At 56.0% G+C, this 21,789-nt stretch overlaps 7 protein-coding genes across 7 annotated transcripts; 3 read left to right on the top strand and 4 right to left on the bottom strand.

Moving 5' to 3' along the window:
- Nucleotides 1–1,206: 1,206 nt before the first annotated feature.
- On the bottom strand, nt 1,207–4,117 carry MYCTH_2310652 (uncharacterized protein). The gene is made up of 2 exons (XM_003666113.1): nt 3,057–4,117; nt 1,207–2,994 (listed from the first exon to the last, which is right to left on the bottom strand). Exons 1-2 carry the CDS (start codon nt 3,831–3,833, stop codon nt 1,330–1,332), a joined length of 2,442 nt encoding a protein of 813 aa, XP_003666161.1. The 5' UTR covers nt 3,834–4,117; the 3' UTR covers nt 1,207–1,329.
- A 2,097-nt stretch (nt 4,118–6,214) lies between these two features.
- Nucleotides 6,215–8,121, bottom strand: MYCTH_2310650 (uncharacterized protein). The gene is made up of 4 exons (XM_003666112.1): nt 7,824–8,121; nt 6,817–7,462; nt 6,540–6,639; nt 6,215–6,460 (listed from the first exon to the last, which is right to left on the bottom strand). The coding sequence occupies exons 1-4, from the start codon at nt 7,864–7,866 to the stop codon at nt 6,392–6,394; spliced, it is 858 nt and encodes a 285-aa protein (XP_003666160.1). The 5' UTR covers nt 7,867–8,121; the 3' UTR covers nt 6,215–6,391.
- On the bottom strand, nt 7,937–10,289 carry MYCTH_109817 (uncharacterized protein). The gene is made up of 2 exons (XM_003666111.1): nt 9,962–10,289; nt 7,937–9,889 (listed from the first exon to the last, which is right to left on the bottom strand). Exons 1-2 carry the CDS (start codon nt 10,052–10,054, stop codon nt 8,414–8,416), a joined length of 1,569 nt encoding a protein of 522 aa, XP_003666159.1. The 5' UTR covers nt 10,055–10,289; the 3' UTR covers nt 7,937–8,413.
- A 768-nt stretch (nt 10,290–11,057) lies between these two features.
- On the top strand, nt 11,058–12,384 carry MYCTH_2120854 (uncharacterized protein; the record flags this gene model as incomplete). Its single annotated transcript, XM_003666110.1, has 4 exons — nt 11,058–11,158; nt 11,211–11,262; nt 11,326–12,106; nt 12,161–12,384. The coding sequence occupies 4 exons, from the start codon at nt 11,058–11,060 to the stop codon at nt 12,382–12,384; spliced, it is 1,158 nt and encodes a 385-aa protein (XP_003666158.1).
- Nucleotides 12,385–12,518: 134 nt separating this feature from the next.
- Nucleotides 12,519–13,104, bottom strand: MYCTH_2120853 (uncharacterized protein; the record flags this gene model as incomplete). Its single annotated transcript, XM_003666109.1, has 2 exons — nt 12,519–12,974; nt 13,039–13,104. 2 exons carry the CDS (start codon nt 13,102–13,104, stop codon nt 12,519–12,521), a joined length of 522 nt encoding a protein of 173 aa, XP_003666157.1.
- A 268-nt stretch (nt 13,105–13,372) lies between these two features.
- On the top strand, nt 13,373–14,735 carry MYCTH_2310645 (uncharacterized protein). The gene is made up of 2 exons (XM_003666108.1): nt 13,373–13,637; nt 13,697–14,735. Exons 1-2 carry the CDS (start codon nt 13,464–13,466, stop codon nt 14,552–14,554), a joined length of 1,032 nt encoding a protein of 343 aa, XP_003666156.1. The 5' UTR covers nt 13,373–13,463; the 3' UTR covers nt 14,555–14,735.
- A 146-nt stretch (nt 14,736–14,881) lies between these two features.
- Nucleotides 14,882–20,089, top strand: MYCTH_2310644 (uncharacterized protein). Its single transcript, XM_003666107.1, has 3 exons — nt 14,882–15,497; nt 15,572–18,729; nt 18,832–20,089. The coding sequence occupies exons 1-3, from the start codon at nt 15,188–15,190 to the stop codon at nt 19,672–19,674; spliced, it is 4,311 nt and encodes a 1,436-aa protein (XP_003666155.1). The 5' UTR covers nt 14,882–15,187; the 3' UTR covers nt 19,675–20,089.
- The last annotated feature ends 1,700 nt before the right edge of the window (nt 20,090–21,789 follow it).

Here is a 21,789-nt window from a genome sequence, read left to right as displayed (position 1 = left end):
TTTAGTTGGTTTCTATTTTTCCTGGATTTCAGCATGTGGTCTGGGAGATTCCCCCATGTTTTCTTTACGCATTCACACGCGCACACGCACGTGCAGCATTTTACTCTACGAATATTGGCGCGGTACACAGATGATCCCGCTATCTCTTGTCGACGTTATGGGGAGCCGATACATGCGCCCGGAGAGGTCTACGAGGTGGGGGGGGGGGGGGGGGGGGAGCAGGAATGAACCTGAGAAGTGGTGGGCGGGCTTTGCGGCGGTTTCGATCGTCAGATGACTCCTTGACCTTCCGGCACGTACGAGATCTCGCCGTCTTGTGCCCTGAGCGACAAGTCCAAAGAGGCCCGAAACGATCGTCCCGTGTTCGTTGACTAGCGAGTTTACATCTCGGTCCGCGAAGGATAAGCTATAAGATGGGTGACTAGTTACTCTGGGTGGAGGGCACGGCGCGCTTGTCGACACTTTTTTGAATCATCGGCGTCAGGGTGATGTTACGGCTTGCATTGCCTTTGTCGGCGGCCTAGTGGCTTGGATACTACCAGAGATGTTTTAAAGAGTATCGAATACGAGTTCTGAGGCTTTTGAATGCCGGGCAATTGTTTCCATAATAGCCAAAAATCATCGTCGACACCGGGGTTTGGTGCGGTTTAAGCAGTGACAGGGGTCGAACCCAGGCTTTTTTGGTAGCACATGAATAGAGGTTGGCAATTACTGTCAGAATACCCATACTTAAGGTGCAATTGCTGGCAGGCAATTGCGGCGTCGCTTTTGCTTTCGACAATTAGGTATGTATGTACATACCTACGCTCGGCTGGGCAACATCACCGAGTTGCAGGTTTCAGGCGATAGGTTGTCTTGTCAACCCGCGATGAGAGCATATTTATTGTTCAATAAACGACTCGTGTAGTACTTGATGTGCTGTCTGAAGCCGACATAACCGTTCACTACCCCCGACTTCTGCCAGGCCAAAAATCGCGTACAGGGCAATGCCACCCCACTCATGATGTACATACATATACACCCAGTCGTACATGACACCGTCTATATATATATACAGAGTTGATCCGTGCAGAATCGAGATCATGGAGAAGAAAGAATGAGATCCACGATGCTCAGCCCCCCACCCGCCCGCTCATGCAATCGAGCAACGTGTGTATGCAGCAACCGCAACCCGCCCTGACCAGACAAAGAGCCAAAAACACGATCCAGGAAATGTTCGAGATGTCTTGTATAGGCCACCAAAAGGGCCCTTCTCGTTCAAACGTCATGTCGTCATGCCACGCCCGCGCGATCCCGTTATAACACAACAAAAAGAGGAAACTCGGCCCCTTATATGAAAGCACCCGGTTTCCCTCGATACGTCCCTCCATGAGGCGGCGGCGGCGGCGGCTTATCTTCCTCTTCGCCAGCGCTGCGCGACCGGTCATCAAGACCGGCATCCCGAGTTCCTCCCCTCTTGCGTGACCTCCCCCTCTTCTCCTCCTTCTCTTGCCGGACCTCGCCGGCGCGCTTCTCATCCACCCCCAAACCCAACCCAATCATGTCATGTTCCTCATCTCTACGCCATGACCTCGGCACACTCGTCCTCCTCGGAGCGGCGGTATACCCCCTGGTGATGCTGTGCCCGTACAGCCGGGACGCGCCCGCGCGGTCCCCGTCGCCGCGATACCCCTTTCTAGCGTACCCCCCGTCATCTTCGTCGTCGTCGTCGTCGTCGTCGTCGTCGTCGTCCTTGTCGCTATGATACTCACGGCCGTGGTTGTTGTTATGGTCAAGGTGGTCGTTGTTGTCATCACCATCGTCGTCATCACCAGCGTATCTCCGCAAAGCGGGAACCGACAGCTCGTCGGTGCCCGAGGCGTTGGAATCTCCTTGGACCAGCCCCAGGGTCTCCTCCTCGGTCGCGCCGTGGACATGCGGACTAGAATACCCCCGCGAGGAGATGCCGTGGCGGGAGGAGGTCGGGCGGGATGAGCCCGGACGGTGGCGATCGGCCGGTGCGCCGTCCCTGCTGCTGGTGGTTCGGCTGTCGTGCTGGTGGCGTCTGAACATACTCTGGAAGGAGAACTGGCGGCGCGCGGTGGCGTGCGGGGGCGGGGTTGGTGGGACGGAGGAGGCGTCCTCCTCTTTGCTGGCGTCCGAGATGTTGCGGGTAGGAAGGCCGCCGAACTGGATGCGGCGGGCCGAGGAGCTGGCGGTGCCTGGCGGGGTGTCGTAGTCGTCGGTCGACGTGGCGGGTTTGGAGCCGGCGACGGCGACGGAGGTAAGCTGGACGGGGTGCATCGGGCTCTGTACCTTGTTGGCGTCGGGGGTTTTGGGACGGAAGTCGGGATGGCCGGGGAGGAGGACGCTGCGTGCTCTCGTGCGGATGGTGCCGACGATGCTGGACAGGGCCGGGGAGATGGGCCTGTTTGCTTCGGCCAGCTCCTCCTCCGTCGGGAAGTGCGACCAGCCTAGGGGCGGGTGTGGTGTCGGCGGCGCGAGGTGGGTGGACCCTGGAGTGCCTGTTCTGGATCTGTGGGTGCTGAAGGTCGTGGTCCGCCGGCGCCTGATCCCGTCCCACTCGTACTGAGGCGCGCCGTTCTCGGTCACGGGTGCGAGGCTCTCCTGGAGCTTCTCTTCGTGCATCCGCTTGAGTTCGTCAAGCTCCATCTTCTGTCTGGCAGAAGACAACCTCCTGACGATGGCGGCCGTGCCCCTGATGGCATCCGCCTTGGGCTCCGTTTCCGGCTGTTCCTGCTCGGCGATGGTGTGGATCTGGTCCAAGTCTCCAGAAAATACGGCAGCGTCGGGGACGTCCTTGGCGGATTTGGACAGCTGAAGCAGGACAACACCGGCGCAGATGGTCAAGAACCCGTTGACCATCGTGACGATGGAGGTCGGAGTCCCCTTGAAACCTCGAAACAGGACGGCCGAGCTGATGATGGTTGTAGTCGTGAAGTAAACGTAGTATGTGGGCGTAACCAGGGCGGCGTTGAAGATGTTGAGCGCTTTCTGCGCCCCGGTCAGCAAAACACGGCCACGCGACGGAACACGGAAGACTGGACAGTTCTCACATTCAGAAAGATGATCTCGGTCAGGAGCGTCCCGATGACGAAAACCAGCAGGACGTAGAGAAACCACTGATTAAACTGCGGCGTACCGCTCGCCTGCGCAACGATGGCCGCGCCCAGTCCCTGGGTCGCAACGACGCTAAGGCCGCCGATCCAGCTGCAGATGGAGATGTATACCAGCATGTTCTTGCTCCCATACTTTGGGCCGAGCCAGAAGGCGGCGATCGCGGAGCCCACAATGATGACGCCAGCGTATGTCAGGAATGCCGGGTGAATGACAAAACCCTGCATCTCCTGAATGTTGCTGACCGACGACGACTCGGGCGCGTTCATGACGATGACCACGGAGCCGACGATGCACAGGAAGCAAGCGACTTTACCGACCAGGCTCAGGCGCTCCTTCAAGAAGATGGCCGAGAGAATGGTGGTAATGACGACCGAAAGCGCCCCCAGCGGCGTGACCAGGATGGCATCCGTAAAAGCGTAGGCGGCAAAGTTGAGGCCCTCGCCCAGGATCATGAGGATCATGCCGGCCCACCAGTAGAAGTTCTTGAGGTATCCGTACCCTTCGCCGGCGACTTCGTTGTACTTCTCGTTGGCCTTCAGCAGCCCGACCTTCTTGAGCACGAACGAGGTCCCAATGAAGGCTCCCGATCCCACCGCCAACCCTATGCCGATCGCCTTGAACGCCGGCGGCCTCTGTGTGCCCGAAGGGGCAATGCCGCCGGAGCGGACGTACAGGTCGTGGACATGGCTGAGGGCTTGCGCTGCGCTCTCCATGGCGGGGCCCAGGGAGCCGAAGAGCGGCTGGGGGCGTCACTGCACCAACGGTCTGGGGTTGCGCGCTGGACTAGGAAGACCGGGTGCAGCGAAGGGAGCTACGATGGCTCGCAAGATGCTTTGCGAAGAGGTCGTTTTCGCTGTAAACGTGTGTGTGAGACGGCATGGGCCAAAGGCGTCGGTCGAGGTGCCGCTGAAGGGATGATGTTGATGGGATGTCCTGCAGAAGGAAAAGGATGAGCCAGCTCAGAGATCGCGATACCACAACGGAGAGAGTCTGCTCGAACTCGACTATGCACGGAATGGTGTAGGTTCCTCTGCGAGGTGCGGGCAGCTGTTGCGACGGAGGAGCCAAGACTCGGCCCGAGACATTCGACCCTGGGGGGATCAGGATGATCGGCGGCCCAGAAGGGCGTTGATCTTGGCGCTGGTCGGAGCAGCCGTCGCAAGGCACGGCGTCAATTCAGGGGCCGTCGTTGGCGACAACTGCATTCGAGTCGAGAAGTCGGTCGTCCCGGGCGGTTGCGCTCCGTAATGTACGCAATGTCTATCGAAACCGATCTTAAAGATGCCCCGTTGTTCTTCTTCTTCGGTCCCCGGGTCTCTCTGGTTGCTAGGGAATAATGAAAAAGAGCCCCGCCAAAACAAATGGCGGGCCCAAAGCGATAACCAAACTAAGGTCCAAAGAAAGCTAGTAATTTCGCACAAAACTCAGTGCCTGGGCTCGCAGGAATCGTCGTGCTAAGCTTTCACTCACAGAAACAGCCAAACCTCTGGAAGAAGTTGAATGTGGGTATGGCACGGGTAAAGAAAAAAAAAAGGTACTGTTCTTTGATGGAAAACCTGGAAACTGGCGAGTGCGACACCATCTCAGTCTCTCGAAAGGCCACCAGTGGCCATCATTGCTCGAGCCAGGCCCGTGAGTGCGTGAGTGGGGTGCCCCCCAAGAGGGGCCCTTAGCGCCTCGAGCTTTCTGGCCCAGTAACGGGCTGCCGGCGAGGCAGGGATGTCGAGACCCTTGTTGCGTGGGAGTGGATCATCATCGCCGCCTTGAAACGACAACCGGGACAGCTCCTGTCCCGGATCTTCGCAATAAACGCCACTGGACCCTCAGCACTCAGACATTCCATGCAAACTCATGCCCGTAACTGCACCGTAAGCGCTCTCGAGCACAGATCAGGGCCGCGGAGGCTCCACGTGCGTTGGGCCGAGAAGGAATTTCTCGTCGTCAGCTGTCGCGGTCTGTGCTTCATGAGCTGCCTGAGAGCGGGGGTTGCGCTTTCCACAAACATCGAGAAACGCTTGCGAGTTAGAGCCAACGTGGATGCCCCGCATATCTGCCCACTCCCACAAGAGAAACCTTGATACAGATTCCTGACAATATTCGTGGCAGCTTCGAAGCTCGGTTCTTCTCAAGTTAGCAGAGCGATAGACTCGAAGAGCCTCCTTCTGAAGTCCGCTTAGCCACGCACCCTGGGGAAAACAGTGTGCACATCATTATACTATTACGAAGTACAGTACATACTCTGTACGGAGTACTGATTGCTTGATATCTGGTTGTGGCTCAACTGAAGCCCCGATGTTATCATCAGCCACAGAAGTGAATCTCGAAAGTGGCGCCAGGGGAGAGTGTTTGGTTCTGGACGCGTTGCTTGTACAGTACAAAGTGCTCGGCCGGGCTCTCGTCGCGGCCCTGGTCAAGCACAAGGCTCGGCCACGACCAGATCGTGTTGCTTGCTTTTCTGTGAGCGACCTTATGAGGGTCCGGGGGAAGGGGGGCGAATGTGATCCATATGGCTGATAATAGCTCGAGAACTCATCCGATTCCTTCAGCGAGTTTGGGAATGGTAGCGGCTGGTATCTTCATCCCACTGCCTACCTTGTGTACTCCGTGATAGCTAGATGAGGAGGGCCATCAGAGTCATCCGCCGAACAAACGGGCAATTAAGTCATGCCGTTATTCAACCATCTTTAAGTGCACATTAATCCGCGGAATCTACCCTAGCACGCCACTTAGGGGGCTGAAAAACTCTTAGATATTAACAACCTTTACCAGGTCAACTTGACTTCAAAACAAAACCGTTAATAATATGACAATTTCAGGATTCTAAAAGAATTACGTTAATTAATAGCGGTAGCTTATAACTTCAATACTAACCTATACTAGAGGAGTTTCTTCGAAGTTCGAGACAATTTTAAAATATCAATTTTATAATAAATCAAGACATTTGAAGGGGGGAGAGTCTAGTTGTCATCTCCTAAGTCAACCAATTAAGATTAATACTATTTTTATGCTAGCCTCAGGAAGTATTTTCTTCTGCATGCCGGATTCTTTGAAAGAAGTAATAAAAAGTGGTCACGTTTTTTTAGTCATCGGATGGCGCACGATGGAAGCTCTTCATCAATTCTGCTAATTATTCGGGAAATATGAATTCATAAGCATTTCTACCATATCGTAAATAGCACCAACTGACGCTGGCTTGCTTCCCGAGCACTCTCCTCCATCTATCTTACCCAGGGTCAAGGACCCGGCTTGCAAGGGTTCAACTAACCGTCGCCTACCACGGCAGCGGTTTCCCGTCATACGACAGGAACTGACCCGATTTGTCAGGGGTCCAGTTGTCAATCTACGGAATGCAGATGGGAGGCCTCATGTCAGCCAAACCATGTTCGCCGAAGCAGGGAAAAGGGATAAACCGTCCGTACCTGTTCAACAACACACTTGGCGCTCTGCTCCACCGTCATCGGCGGCTCCTTGCGCCCAACCGCATCCGCCAGGATCTGTCCCAATGCCGTTTGCACCCATCTACACACGGTACATAATTACGTGGCAGGTAACCCACATTAGTAATCCTTATTTTGCTCTGAGGGGCGAAGGAAAGGAGGAGGGGAAGGAAGGACGGAACGAGAGGGGAAAAAAAAGGAAAAAAAAGGAAAAAAGAATAAAAAATCAAAAGGGAAAGCCGACAGTGGCACCACTCACCCTGGATGTAAGACCCCAGCCACCAGCTTCCCCTTCAGCTCCACGCTGACCTTGCGCACGAACCAATTCGCCGCCGCCTTGCTCATCCCGTAGGCAATTCCCGGCATGCTCTCCCTTTCCAGGATCCCGATGCTCCCCAGCGTACTCGAGATGTAGATAAACTTCTTCTTCTCCCACCCCGCCGGACCACCTTCCTCCCCTTTCCCCCCCTCCTCCTCTTCCTCGTCCTTCTTCTTGTTCTCCTTTGTCTCTTCTCCGGATTCCAGCAGCGGCCAGACGGCCTGGAACAGCCGCGCCGTGCCGGCCGCGTTCACACGGAAGTCGCGCCCCATCACGTCCGGGTCCGTGGTGAGCACGTTGCCCGCGCACGTCGACCCGCCCGCGTTGGCAATCACCACGTCCAGCGCCGTCACGCCGTGCTCGTCGCGCAGCCGGGCCGCGAGCGTGCGCGACGCCCGCGCCGGGTCGGCGGCCCGCGCCGGGTCGTCGCCGTCGTCCAGGAGCACGGGGATCAGCCGGCTGGTCGGGTGGATCTTGCCCTCGGGGAAGGAGGCCGGGTCGAGCGAGGCGGACGGGTTGCGCGAGGTGGCGATGACGGTCGTGTGGGGGCGGCTCAGGAGCAGAGTCGTCACGGCAAGGCCGATGCCTATTGGAATAAAGGACATATAAGCAAGATTGCCGGGGCGAGCAGTTAATTAGATGAACATGTTTTCTGGTTGTAGCTAGCTGTGCGGCAAAGTGGGAGGGAAACAGAGGATGACAACAGGAGCGGTCAATCAAACAGCGGATTGGCCGGAAAGCAGGGAGTAGAGGTAAGCAAATAGACGGAGCTATCAAGATGGGAAAAAATAAAACAAAAGGGAGAGTGAATCAAAAGCAAAGAATCGGAAATATATTATGACAGAAAAAGCGGAAAGAATTTGTGAGATCAGGTTTGCGTATTCGAAAGACGCAGACGGTTCTCAAAAAACCACGTAAGTGGATGTTTGAAGGGAACTCGCACTCACCCCTATTTGCACCCGTGATGAGATAGACGGTATTGTCCGGCATTGTGGACGAAGAAAGCAGGCACGGCGAGCCGCAAGGTAAATGATGGAGAAAGGAGCCGGCGAGCGAAATTACAGAAGGGAACAGCTCTTGCTTCAAACCCAAACGTCTCGGAGCGAAAAGGAGAAGAACCGAACTATTAATTAATTCGAAGAAGAATGCGAGGGGGTGCTTAAATACTCCGGGGGAAAAAGGCTGCTGCCACTTACACGCAGATGACCAATAAGCACGACCACCGGCATGTGCTGAGCGAACTTGGGGGCGCTTTTTGACGTGCGTTGTTATCCCCGTCCATGCGTTGCTGGGCCGTCTTGTTGACTTGGCCCCTGAGCACGTAAACACGGCAAACCTGGGTAGTCACAGTGGTGGCCTAACGACAAACGAAAGCAGATATGTCTAAAATCGCCATTTTAAGCTATCAAACCATGAGTCATTGAAGTCGCTCCTGTTCCCTAATGGTATTCCGTTCTTTAACACCAGACGCCAAAACAAAAATGGCTTTTGCTAAGCCTGACACCGGCCATCGCAAGCAGTTCCCATCATTCCTAACTCAGGCCTTGACCACCCAGCCAGCATTCACCATGAAATCAAAAATCCTTCCACCTTTCTGAGAGTCCAGACGGCAGATTTCCTTGGCTTGCTTCTTCTTGAGACTCCCATTGCCCTTGAGAGCTTCTTTAAGGATCTGCTCCTTGATCATTAAGTAAGGCTTGGGCTGGAGTCGAAGGGTTTCGCACAGCTTCACCTCCTCCGGAGTCAGGAGATGGAGATCCGGTGCATTGTCCTGGGTGAGCTGAAGGGGCTGGACTCCCGGAATCGGCTGCGGCACGTATTTCTGCCTTGTAGGGGGGGCGCCGTTGGCGACCACCACACTTCCGCCGTTAACATTGCCATTGCTTTCGGTTTTGACACCATTCGCCCCTTCGCCAGTCGATGCCCCATTTGTCGTCGTCGAGCGGAAAGGCAACTCGGGTGCAACTAGGAGTGCCGCGCCGCTCGGCGGTTCTGGCGGTGGCTGCTGCTTGTTGCGTTGATTGGTTGCGAGTCTCTCGCGGTCCATAGACCCCAGTGGAATCGACTTCTGAATCCGCAACGCCTTCTCTTGCTCGTACTTTTCTCCGCTCCGGAGGTCGCCAATCTTGAGACTGCGCCATTCCTGCAGTTGCGCAATTGCCTGCCGAAGATTGAGCTCATCCACAAGCCCTTGACAAAACTGCTCGAAATCGGTTCGGTTCATCATGCGCGCAAAAGGTTTCGCCTTGTTGAGCAGATCCCGTTCTTCTTTGGATCGCTTCTTCTCCATCTTGGTGTTCTCCCGATACTCGAGCAGGTTATGTTCGAAAATCACCTTCTTTCGTTCGGCTCGCTGCGTTAGCCGGCAGTTGTAGATATCCATCACCGTAAGCTTGAGCTCCATCTCAGGCTCCAGCTCGCCCGTGCGCGGGTTGATGCCGTCTCCGGGATCAAATTGCATGAGCTGTACTGCCTCCTCTGCTTCGTTGGCGTACTCCGTCTCAAACTCCAAACGGCCAGGCATGTAGCCTTGAATCTCGTGACAAGCTGGCACACTGGCTGTCGGCTTGGTCTTGGGCTGCAGAGCGGGTGCGTTCTTGGCAGCTTCTCTCCGTTCCTCAATCCTGCGCTTCTTGCGGGCCTGGAACTCCTCCCTGGATATCTCGTTCGCTAGTTCCATATCGTATGGACTGCATCGCTCCGGAAGGGGAAAGCGCGACGACTCAATGTAGACTTTGAGATAGTGATCCCGTACTTCGTCCTTGTCCCGATACCCGCCGATGTGGTCTGCGATGTCTGCCCACGATCCCAGGCCGTAAATCTCGGCGCCCTCGAGGAGCAAGAGTTCCTCGTCCGCACCCCATTCTCTGTCGAAGATCGGGAACGAGTTCTGCTCAATGACTCGGTACGGATGTGTTGCAGGTTGATGTGCGTTGCTCGAGGCCCCTTTGGAGAAGCATTGTACGCAGAGGTCGTAGTCGTTGCAGGCGCTATGAGCGCATCTGATCCGGACCTATCGGTTGATGGGTCAGCTGAGTCCGTAGCTGATCATCGGATAGCAGGCTGAAGAGTGCCAGGTACTTACGGTTGAAGTGATATCCGCAGAACAGACATCGCAGACATATTTCACACCTCCTTCACCGCCCCTGGCTGCGATCTTCTTGCGAATCACGCCCATCCTGGAGGTCGCGCGTGGCGCGGTGGGGAGATGATTGCGCCGACAGGGGTAGGATCAAGAAGCAACCGACGGCTTGCCAACGGGGTTTATGCAACGCGAGAAAATCCTCGAAAATGACCCATACAGGGCTGTTGATGAGTGAGTACGGTGTGCTTGTGGTTATGCGACGCGTATGGTGATGATTTCGTTAGTGGACAACGAGGAATTCGATGGAATCTGCGGTGCCTCGGCTTGTTGAGAGATGCAGTTGACCGTCAATTCCAGAATAGGCGCGCGACTCCAAGGTTCCCGCTTCATAAGCTTGGCCAGTGCCTCGTGTCTATTCCAGGAACATGCGGGGGAGCTGTCCGAGGTTTTGCCGGGGGATCTTGCCCTGCATCCTATCGGAACAGGGCGGCTGGTTAACCCTAACCCTCGTTTCCCATACGTGGTATTGAACCACCTCAACCCACCAAGCCTCCCCCGCTGCAGGGCCTCAATATGGGGTTTTAAGGTAGTAAGAGCGCTTTGGGTGATGGTGTTCAGTATCTCCCCAATTGAACCATCTGGGTACTTGCGAGTTCTTTGAATGGATCTTGGTTCCGCTGTTACTCTGATGGGGCAAAAGACGTGATGGTCGAAGATGCGCGAGGTCTGCGCGCTCATCGCAAAGCTACCTACAGATGACAGATGAAACTGAGAAACCACATGATGTCGGTGTTCCCGTGCATGGCATACCAGCTGGTCGGGCCAGAGGCCGAGCAGATATTAAAGAACGAGAACAGGTCCCCAGCTTACACATTCAATTTGGAGCTCCTCTTTAAAACTCTTCCTCCACCCAGCACTGAAATTCCGCCGGGGCAATGCCGAGCAAGCCCACAAAACCCCGCCTCTTTCCATCAACCAACTGACCCCGGACGTATAAGTGCGAGGTTCGGACTCGAACATTTGGTACTTTTCATATCGCCTTCTTTTGGGATAACTTTTTCCCCTCGCATCATCTTTGGTGTTCCTTTGGCAAAAGATGCCTGACCAGGTTCTGGATGATATTTCGCATCGCCGATACAACCCATTGACTGGGTCTTGGCTCCTGGTTTCGCCTCATCGCACCAAGCGCCCATGGCAGTGAGCACATTCCCTGCCCGATGTCATGCGCTTGATACTTATACAGCCACAGAGGCCAACAAGAAGCCCCATCGAAGAACATCCTTCCCGAGTACGACCCCAAGGTATGGTGGCCTGAGCTCTCATCATGACGGCTAATAATGTACGCCATTTGACACCGATCGCAGTGTTACCTTTGTCCCGGCAACCAGCGTGCCCAGGGTGACAGAAACCCTCACTACAAGAACACCTTCACGTTTATCAATGACTACAGCGCCGTGAAGGAGCAACAACAGGACTACAACCCAGACACAGAGAAGGATGACATCGCTTCTCTCCTGCTGCAGGCTCAGCCCGTCACCGGCCGGTGCTACGTGCTCACGTTCTCGCCTAGGCACGACATCACCCTCGCTGATATGACAGCCGCGGAAATATTGCCCGTCATCCAAACCTGGACCCGCATCTATGGCAGTCACTTGTCGGCTACCCACCCACTCAAGGCCCGGGCGGACGAGATCCTCTCCGCCATCCCAGTCAACCCCGACGGCGAGGTCGACCCACCCAAGAACCAGCTGCGCTACATGCAGATATTCGAAAACAAGGGCGCCGCCATGGGTTGCTCTAACCCCCATCCACACTGCCAGGTGTGGACGACCAGCACGATGCCCGAAGAGCCAGGAAAGGAGCTGGTGCAGATGGCCAAGTATAGGGCCGACAACGGTCGTCACCTCCTCGCGGACTACGTCAAGCTCGAGATGAAGAAACAAGAGCGCGTGGTCTGGCAGAATGAGAGCTTTCTCGTTGTCTGCCCCTGGTGGGCGGTGTGGCCTTTCGAGGTCATCATCATCGCGAAGCGCCACGTACGCGCACTGGTCGATCTCACGGATGACGAGCGGCTTCAATTCGCCGAGGCCGTGCAGGAGGTCACGCGGCGCTATGATAACCTGTTCGAGACGAGTTTCCCGTACAGTAAGTATCAATTCGTTCCCAGGGGTGAAGGATTGCAGCTTCTAATAGGACCAGGTTCCGGCATCCACCAAGCGCCGCTGGACTGCACTGAGGAGGAAGCCGAGACAAGCTGGTTCCACATGCATTTCTACCCGCCCCTCCTCCGGTCTGCCACCGTCCGCAAATTCCTCGTTGGATACGAGTTGATGGCCGAGCCGCAGCGAGATATTACCCCCGAGCAGGCGGCTGCACGCCTGAGGAGTTGCGGAGGTGTCCTATACCGCAAGCTGCTGAATTAGCGAAGGCGTTTGCATGCTGTTGGACACCTTCGCCGAGCATCAACATTAGGCAACTCGGATTCCGATGTGCACTGGACTTGGCCGAGGCAGAAACATACCGTTCTTGTCATCCCTCCCCTCGTCGAAAGAACCGCCTACCGCACGTAGTGGTTGTACTGCAAAATCAACCAGGTGGCGCCGCCATATGCCGCCAAGAAGGGGAAAGCCTGCGGCCCGCTGAACCTCATGGTCTTGTACACGAACATCTCACTCGTGAAGTGGAGGGCAGCGATGACGTGGGTCCAGAGCGCCAGCTGGTACATGGCCGGGTTCTCGATCTGGTAGCTGGCGTAGAAGCGAATGATGCCCGCCACGAACGTGTAGATGCCGAACAGGCGAGCCGCGAGCGGCGACACCTGGTCCTTGGCCTTTTCTGAGTCCTTGCCAGTCGACGAGGCTGGCTTGACTTTCGCGATGCTATCCTCAGGGTTGAAGCGGTCGGAGGCGGGCGGAAGCGAGTGGTTGGTGACAAAACGGCCGTTGTAGAGGCGGCGCGTGTAGTGCAGAGTCGCGTAGTTCTGAAGGGAGTTGCCCACAGACACGAGCGAGACCTGGACAGAGCAAACCGTGTCAATACAGGCTAAGGCCGTGGCGCTTCAACACCCGGGCACTTACCACGAACAAATAGTAGGGCAAGTAGCCCTTCTCTGCCGAAGGGAGAAATTGCTGCAGCTTGTCCATTGTCGCAGGTGTCTTTTGATGGATTCGAGAATGGATGAGACTGAAGGGAGGAATCGGCGCAAGAGAGAAAGCTCCTGATCCTTCCTGGCGTCTACCTTCCCCCGTCACGACTTCCAGACTAACGCGGGCGTGCGCGCCAAGCCCGCTTGTATATATGTAGTCCGTACAATAGTGTAGGACGTGGGTCCGTCGCGGAAGGCGCGGTCGGAACCTGGAATTGGTTGGTGTTTGGGCCCCACAGCGGGCCTTCAAAACTTCCGCTTTGCAAAGTTCCCAACAATTTTATCGGAACACGGACGCGCTCTACTTAGACCCTACCAGGCATCATCGGGTTCCATTGGTTCGACGACTTTAGCATCATGGCGTCCAATTTCGATCTCCAGGAGACTTTGGAGAGAGCTGTCGATCTCTGGGAGTCTCTGCCCAAAGCCGCTCATTGGGCCTTGGCCGGCATTGGAGCCATCTACGTTGCTAGAGGGGTCCTGTCGTTTGTCCAACTGTTCCTTACCTGCTTTGTTCTCAGCGGCACCAATGTATGTCCACGTGCTCCATGCTGGTGCCCGACCATTTCTGACAGAATCTTGAACAACAGCTTCGCAAGTATGGCAAGAAGGGCACCTGGGCTGTGGTCACCGGAGCATCCGATGGTCTCGGCAAGGAGTTTGCCCACCAGCTCGCCGCTAAAGGCTTCAACTTGGTCCTCGTTTCTCGCACCCAGTCTAAGCTCGACGCTCTCGCCCGCGAATTGACACTGAGGTGGTCCGGATTTCAGGCCAAGACGCTCGCGATGGACTACTCCAAAGACGATGATGCCGACTATGAGCGCCTTGCCGAGCTGATCTCGGGATTGGATGTGGGCATCCTGATCAACAACGTCGGACAGTCGCACAGCATCCCCGTTCCGTTCCTTGAGACCAGCCGGGATGAGCTCCAGAACATCGTCACCATCAACTGCCTCGGCACACTAAAGACCACGCAGATTGTTGCGCCTATCCTGACGAAGCGCAAGAGGGGCCTGATTCTGACCATGGGATCGTTCGCCGGTTACATGCCTACCCCTTATCTCGCTACCTACAGTGGCAGCAAGTCCTTCCTGCAGCACTGGAGCAGTTCACTGGCGGCGGAGCTGAAGCCCCAGGGCGTCGATGTTGAGTTTGTCATCAGTTACCTGGTCACTACCGCCATGAGCAAGATTCGCCGTACTAGCTTGCTTATCCCCAGTCCGAAGCCGTTTGTGCGCTCTGTCCTGGGAAAGGTTGGCCTGGGTTGGACGGAGAAGTTCACCAACACCTACACGCCGTGGTGGAGCCATGCTATCTTCAAATGGGCTATTGAGAACACGGTGGGCGCGACCAGCGGCATAACTGTCTGGTTTAACCGAAGGATGCATCTGGATATCCGCGCTCGGGCGCTGCGGAAGGCGGAGCGGGAAGCTAAGAAGAAGCTGTAGGCAGATATGGTGGCGCCTCCCAAAGGATGTCGTGTACAATTTTTAGTGAACGAGGGCAGGATGGATGGGTGGCGCCGTAATCAATGATAATTAGCGATACACATCAGTGCAGCGTACACTTAAATGGAACAATCTGGAGGATTTTCTGTCCAGCGTTTTGGCCACGACAGAAAACTTGGTTGACCTCTGTCCTGCATGTGGTTTCGGCGGCGGGTGCTGAAAGGCGGTGGCAGAGCAACTGCTAAATGTAGCTTAGCGCGGCGTCATCAGACCCCAGCGCGGTCGCGCGTCAGTGCCAGCTGCTTCTCACCAATGATCCCGGTTCTCCAAAAATTGTTTACGGCCAACCGCTCTCTCTAACCCGGCTTCCTTGGCCATAGCTACTCGGCGCATTGCACCGTTTCGACGACATCCCCTCCCCAATCGTGTTGCGGGCCTAACCGCCAGCTGGTCAAGCTTCTTTGATGGTGCAATTGCTATAACAAACGAGCTGCAGCAGGCCAGCTCCGGATTAACAACTAAGCGGGGAGCTTCGTTCCCAACCTCCCGCGGCTGCGACAGGGCAGCGCCGACCCACGAAACAGCTTCGTTGCTCGCGCCGCAAGCACAAAGACGACTCCGTCACCGCCCACCATGAACCCCGTGACGCCGGTGCGCCAGATTCCCGGTGCATTCATCAACACGCCCGCGCCGGGCCCGAACACTGTCCGGCGGCGACTGAACTTCAACGAAGCCGCTGGGGCGGGCACAACGGGCACGATGGGGACGGCGCCAGAGCCCATTACGAGCACTCTGGGGTCTGGACAGCAGGAAATAGCCACTGGGATGCTGCCACCGCCGCAGGCCCGCGACGACTTGCCGCCTGTGGTAAAGGCTGCCCAAGTCATCAACCAGACGTTGCAGCTCGACGAGAGCTATCCCGACATTGACTCGTATTGCAGACGTATGCTCCCTTTGATCCCCCTGCCTGGACGATTCCAAAGCTCAGACGAGGCTAACAATCGCCGATTGGTATAGCTGGCGCATCCTCCGACTACGACATCCAGTACGCCGACTCCTCGTGGGCGCCCTTTCATAAGACGTCGACGTATCCTATTCCCGACCAAGTGTTTTCCCGCTTGAACCAGGGCGCAGTTTCCACAAGGATCGGCCTGTTTGCAAGCATCAACTATGCCTGGGCCGCGATCGACGATTCCCTCTTCCTCTGGGACTACACACATCCGGACCCCGAGCTCATCGGCTATGAGGATGCCACCCACACAATCACTGCCGTCGCGCTCGTGCCGCCGAAACCTGGGGTGTTTGTCGACACGATCACGCACATACTGGTGGTCGCGACGACCACGGAAATTACCTTGCTAGGTGTTTCGGCTACCCCAACTCCCTCGGGATCACGGTCGGTCACGCTGTACCAGACCAAAATGTCGGTCCACCGAGGAAGCAGCGACGTCAGCCTCATCGTGGGAACCGCGTCCGGACGCATCTTTCTCGGTGGCGACACCGATACGGATGTTTACGAGCTGTTTTACCAGCAGGAGGAGAGATGGTTCTCGAGCAGGTGCGGCAAGATCAACCACACGCACCAGGGATGGGCTTCGGTTGTGCCCAGCCTTCCCCTGGCAGGTCTCCCCTTCGGGCAGCGACAGCAAGAAGGGCTAATCGCCCTCGTGGTTGATGATACGCGGAATCTGCTCTACTCGCTCTCCAACCGGTCAACCATCCGCACCTACCACATGGAAACGCCCGAAAAGCTCACGAAGGTCATCGAAAAAGACAAGACCAGCTGCCTTCGCGACTTTGCGCACATGGCAGACAGCTCTCCCCTCTTCACCGACCGGACAAACATCGTCTCACTGAGCCCAATCCCCGCCACCGAAGCCTCGAAACTGCATCTCATGGCTCTCACCGACACTGGATGCCGCCTTTTCTTCAGCGCAACAAGCTCTGCGTCATACACGATAGGCGGGTCAACAAGTCTCGCCCCGCAGAGCATGCAGCTCCAGTTCGTCAAGTTCCCGCCAAAAGAGCCCGGGGTTCGTCCCAGGACCGTGCCCGGCCAGTCGAGCGAAGGGCAGCTGGACAAGACATCGCGGGCCCTCGATCCCAGCGCTCTCGGTGTTCGGTTTGCACCCGGCTATTTCTTTGACGTCGTCCGCAAGCACTCCAGCTCGGATATTCTCTTCGTCTCCGCTCCCGATACGGGCAAGATCAAAGCCACCACGCCAGCCTCAGCACTTAAGTATTATGAGCAAGGAACGTGGGTCGATCTCGAGAATGGGAGCCGGATTCTCGAGATTGGTTTGACAACAGCCCCCTTCTCTGCATCAAAGCAGCCATTGGGCTTTGGCAATGAGCTTGCTGTTCAGTTCGATAGCGCTCCGAGTGAATTTGCGGTGCTCACTAACACTGGTGTCCACATTGTTCGCCGGAGGCGGCTCGTCGATATTTTTGCCAATGCGATAAGGACTTGCTCTGGCGAGGAGGGACTCGAGAGGGAAATGCGGAAGTTCCTCAACCAGTATGGTCGCGTCGAGACCATATCGGCGGCCCTTGCTGTAGCCTGCGGACAGGGCAGTGACCTGCGCGCCGGCACCGGTAGGGCACCGGATCAGAAGACCGAAAACCTAGCCCGGATGGCGTTTGTCGAGTACGGCGGTCAGCCGAGGATCGCAGAGTCGGACGGGAAGCAATTAGTTTCGGAGTCTGTCAGGCTTTCATCTCGGCACGACGCTCTGGCTCTGTACCTCACGCGGCTTGTCCGGACAGTGTGGAAGTCCAGAGTCATTGAGACGAAGGCAGAGGCAAAGGGCTCCCTCGCTGTTTCCTCGACCGTTCCCGCGGCCAAGCTCATCATGATCCAGGAAAATATCGAGCGGCTGCGGAATTTCCTCGAGGCGAACAAGAGCACGATCCAGGGGCTTGCGGGTCCGTCCGATCGCCTGTTTAGCAGGCAAGAGGAGATTGCCAATCAAAAGGAGCACCAGGCGTTGCACGGTCTGCGAAAACTCATGGAGAGCGTATCGGAAGGCATCTCCTTTGTTCTGATGCTGTTTGATGAGCGGGTCTCCGACATCTACGCCCGCCTCGACCCCGCGTCTCAGCAGCAGTTCCGGGATTTGACATACGAGCAGCTGTTTTCCCAAACCCCCGGCAAAGAGCTCGCTAAGGTATTAGTCAAGGCGATCGTCAACCGCAACATCGCCAGCGGCGCCAACGTCGAGACGGTTGCCGATGCGCTGAGAAGACGGTGTGGCAGCTTCTGCTCTCCTGACGATGTCGTCACCTTCAAGGCTCAAGAGCAGTTGCAGCGCGCCAGCGAGCAGGTCAACAATCCCAACGTTCTTCGGACCCTTTTGGGAGAGAGCCTGCGGCTGTTTGAGCAGGTCGCAGGCAGCCTCACTCACTCCAACCTCCAGAGCGCTGTTGAGCAGTACACGCAGCTGAACTACTTCGCAGGCGCCATTCAGTTGTGCCTCACCGTGGCTCAGCAGAAGGACCGCGGCAACACGGCGCTGACATGGGTCAATGACGGCAAGCCGGCCAACGACTCGCGCAAAAAGGCATACGACGAGCGGAAGGCTTGCTACGCATTGATCCATGAGGTCCTCGACAAACTCGAGGTTGCTTTCGCTGGCGAGCCCGAGGTCGTCGATGGCCGTCCCACCCTCGCGGCTACGAAACGAAACGAAGCGTACACGGTCGTGAACGACTCGAGCGATGAGGTCTTCCATTTCGATCTCTATGAGTGGTACATTGAGAAAAACTGGACTGACCGGCTCCTGGCTGTCGACTCACCGCACGTTGTTACGTATTTGCAGCGCCTGGCGGAGACCGATTACCAGCATGCCGAGCTGCTCTGCCGGTTCTACACCCACCGCAGCCGCTTTTTTGAAGCTGCTCAGGTGCAGGCGGCGCTCGCGAAGTCGGACCTGAACATTGGTATCAAGGACCGCATCACGCTTCTCAGCCGTGCCAAGGGCAATGCGAGTGTTAACACCATTGGCATCAGCCGGCAACAACAACAACTGCTCAATCACGAGGTTACCGAGCTTCTCGAGATAGCGCATATCCAAGATGACCTACTTGAGCGACTGAGGGCCGATACGCGCATCTCACCGGACAAGCTGCCCGACATCGAGGAGGCTCTTGACGGGCCGATCAAGAGTGTCACCGAGGTAAGCACCATCCGCACTTTTCTTGATCATTCTCCCTGTTTCGTTTCTTCTTCTTCTTCTTCTTTTTTTTTTTTTTTTTTTTTTTTGCTAATGATGTTGCAGCTGTACAACGAATACGCCGATCAAGCAGCTTATTTCGACCTCTGCCTCCTGATCTACCATGCTGCCGACTACCATAACCCGCGCGTCATCACCGATACCTGGCTGCGCTTGATCGAGCAAACGTCCTACGAAACCGAACAACGCCAAGCACACTGGCAACTAGCCCAGGCGGGTCAGCCCCTCCCGGAAGGCGTACCACCCATCACGGGCGAACCGCCGCTGCCGTACGAATCCGTCTCTCAGCAGATCCAGCTCATCGCCCACCGCACATCTCTGGACAGCTTGGTGTTCCCGGTCGACACCCTACTCCCCGAGGTCTGCAAGTACGCCGTCAACAACGGCCAGGACGCCTCCATCGGCGCTGATCCCTGCTGGCCGGTGCTGCTGTTCCTGAACTTGGGCGTGCCGCACGCGTTGGTCGTGCAGGTGCTGGAAAACATGTTTGACGCGCAAGAGGCGCCATTTACCGGGCGCCGGAGGAAGATGGTCGTGCAGTGGATCGCTGTGGCCGTCGAGGCGTGGGTCAGGGAAGTGGAGAGGCGCGCTGCCGGGGCGGCGGCCTCGGGCGGAAGCTTTGGTGCGTCCTCTTCTGTCGGCGCTAGCGGAGGTGGCGCTCCCGGTGGGGACGGGGTGATCGGCGTGTGGGTGAGCGAGCTGCTCGCGCGGGCGGATGAGTGTCTGGCGCAGATTGCGCCTGCCCCTGCGAGCGCGAGGACTGCCGGGCAAGTGTCGGCCGAGGCAGAGGAGACATTGGAGTTGAGGAGGCTGGTCAAGGGTCTGAAGAGGAGTGTGGATGCGATCTTGGGTGGTGAGGGGCTTCTTGGGGGAAGTCTGTTTCGGTAAAGCGCGGGGTTTTTCGTGCGAGAGCCAAACCAACGGGGGTTTGCAAAAGGAGATGCGGGAAGAGAGACACGTTGGGTATCTAACATGTCCGTCTAACATGTCCGTCAAATCGTGGTGTCGTTCGAGGGGGGTTGGCCACGATCAGAACACCCTGGTCGGCGTGTGTCTGATGCGTTGTAAATCGGGTTTCAGTCGGTCAGGTATAATATCATTGTATGTACAGTACATACTAGGTATTTGCGGTGTTTGAGCGTTTTGCCTGCACTCGACTTCACTTGTGAAATGTGGAACAGCAAATGGGCTGCCCTAAGCTTAGTTGGTAACTGTGTCGTGACGTGGTGGTGTTGACGTGAATGAATTGGAATGAAGCGTTTTCCTGCGGAGCCGGGACTAGTCAGCAGAGGGAACAGACTCCAAGCCGACGACAATATTAATTAGTCCGCGACGCCTATATTCGCTTGGCCTCGGGATATCAACTTCTGATTCCTTCTTTCATCGCCTCCTTGGTTTCATGAGTACCACAAAGGACTTGATTATTAAACAATGCCCACCAATTAACCGACCTGGGAAGAGTGCCTTCTCCTCAAGGCAGCCTCCTTTAGCAATTATCTGCTCAACGCAATGGTGCTACACTTGATTTTAGCTCCCTTAGCGGGCTGGTGCTGGTTTTGAAAGATAAGGTATTGTATGGCAATTCCGTAGCACGTAATAAACATGTCCTTGGGGACTATTAAACTTCGGCAACTGGCCAATGTGATTGTCATTTGACTGATCTCATCCTTGAGCCTGCTCTGGTCCCAGTTCTTTGGCTTCCCCAGGTGGTCGCTCCTGCGTGGCATCAACTAGGAGCGTTTGAGCCTCCGAAGCGGAAAACCGGTTTTCACCAGGGAGCTGGAGACGGATGCGATCTTACCTATTATATATTTCGCTGACGAAGTAAGAGAGGTCCTTAATTACCAGTTTGGAACCGGAACCGGCCCATAACTTAGCTGTCGATGCGAATGTCGCTGGGTCTTTCGCTTCATAGCACGATATATGCGAGATCGATGATGCCTATTTTAGCGTGCGGACAGGAACGACGGGTGCTCGAAAACAGGGATGAAAGTGTGTAGACAGAGATGGCGCTGTAGCGACTAACGCAAGACAACCGCAAGATAGATGTGCGAATGATGTGCTAATTAATATGTGGTACGCTAATTATTCACGCTGCTCTTTGTGCAATGCTGGTATCTCTTTCAGGCACTAAGAGGCTCGCAATTTGGTAAATGAGTATGGGGATGCTCCGAGCTCCGAGCTGCCCCTCTGGCCAGCCGATGTATCTTACCCCCGAAATCCACAGGCAACTGCTTGGTGTTAGCGTGGGCACTGTGGTAGGCCCGTTCCAATTCGCTACCTTACTACCTTGTGTACGGAGAGCGGCGCGAGGCTTTGCAACGGCTTGTTAAGGTAGACGCACTGGTTGGATGTAACCTGCTAGCAGTTCAAACCCTCTCTCCTCTATTCCGGATTAGATCGGCACGTCTCATCGGAATCCGATAGGTGCTGTGTTTACCGGGCCGCTACGTTTCGTAAATTGGAAGAGCAGAAAAAGCAGTCCCAACCCTCATGCGATGCTGATGATGAACAGCGGGCCAGAAGTTCAGGCGATTTGCATCAGGTCGTGCACCTCCTGCCCATTACATCACAAATCAAGTTTAACCCCGTAGATACTAATGTGCAACCTGCAGTTGGTATCTTATATATCTCTCTGCGAAACACTGCGAGCAGGTATTCAACGGATATTGCTTCCTGCAAGGGACAACGTGCCACAGACAGAGAGTAGCGAGAGCGAGGTTCCTTGGCATCGCGGTGTGGGACTTGGCTCGCGGCGAACTACTCTTACACACCATGCATAGGGCGAGTTTCCACGTGAATCCCCGGCTCCCAAAGTTCTGTGCAGCATTGGTGGAATGGGGCAACGGAGCGGCATTCCGTCGTTCTACAGTAGTGTATTGCAAGGATGATCAGTCTAGGTCACGGATGATGTGATGTATCATGAGGACGGCAGCGCCACGAAACAGTCGAGAATGAAGACCATTGCAGCGAGCCATGCCCTCCGAGAATTTCGAATTCAGC

This window comes from Thermothelomyces thermophilus, chromosome 6 (genome assembly GCF_000226095.1).
Source record: "Thermothelomyces thermophilus ATCC 42464 chromosome 6, complete sequence".
In the NCBI taxonomy this organism is placed as follows: Eukaryota; Fungi; Ascomycota; class Sordariomycetes; order Sordariales; family Chaetomiaceae; genus Thermothelomyces; species Thermothelomyces thermophilus.
Note: the sequence above shows the minus strand (reverse complement) of the source record. Positions and strands in the feature narration are given on the sequence as shown.

Excerpts from the sequence above, each read along its gene's own strand:
- MYCTH_2310652 (XM_003666113.1), bottom strand. The coding sequence starts at position 3,833 with ATGGAGAGCGCAGCGCAAGCCCTCAGCCATGTCCACGACCTGTACGTC. Across the intron at positions 2,995-3,056 it reads CCGAGATCATCTTTCTGAAT|AAAGCGCTCAACATCTTCAA; the intron begins GTGAGAACTGTC and ends ACCGGGGCGCAG.
- MYCTH_2310650 (XM_003666112.1), bottom strand. The coding sequence starts at position 7,866 with ATGCCGGACAATACCGTCTATCTCATCACGGGTGCAAATAGGG. Across the intron at positions 7,463-7,823 it reads CATCACGGGTGCAAATAGGG|GCATCGGCCTTGCCGTGACG; the intron begins GTGAGTGCGAGT and ends TTATTCCAATAG. Across the intron at positions 6,461-6,539 it reads CCAAGTGTGTTGTTGAACAG|ATTGACAACTGGACCCCTGA; the intron begins GTACGGACGGTT and ends TGCATTCCGTAG.
- MYCTH_109817 (XM_003666111.1), bottom strand. The coding sequence starts at position 10,054 with ATGGGCGTGATTCGCAAGAAGATCGCAGCCAGGGGCGGTGAAGGAGGT. Across the intron at positions 9,890-9,961 it reads CTGCGGATATCACTTCAACC|GTCCGGATCAGATGCGCTCA; the intron begins GTAAGTACCTGG and ends ATCAACCGATAG.
- MYCTH_2310645 (XM_003666108.1), top strand. The coding sequence starts at position 13,464 with ATGGCGTCCAATTTCGATCTCCAGGAGACTTTGGAGAGAGCTGTCGAT. Across the intron at positions 13,638-13,696 it reads TTGTTCTCAGCGGCACCAAT|CTTCGCAAGTATGGCAAGAA; the intron begins GTATGTCCACGT and ends CTTGAACAACAG.
- MYCTH_2310644 (XM_003666107.1), top strand. The coding sequence starts at position 15,188 with ATGAACCCCGTGACGCCGGTGCGCCAGATTCCCGGTGCATTCATCAAC. Across the intron at positions 15,498-15,571 it reads CATTGACTCGTATTGCAGAC|CTGGCGCATCCTCCGACTAC; the intron begins GTATGCTCCCTT and ends CGATTGGTATAG. Across the intron at positions 18,730-18,831 it reads CGATCAAGAGTGTCACCGAG|CTGTACAACGAATACGCCGA; the intron begins GTAAGCACCATC and ends ATGATGTTGCAG.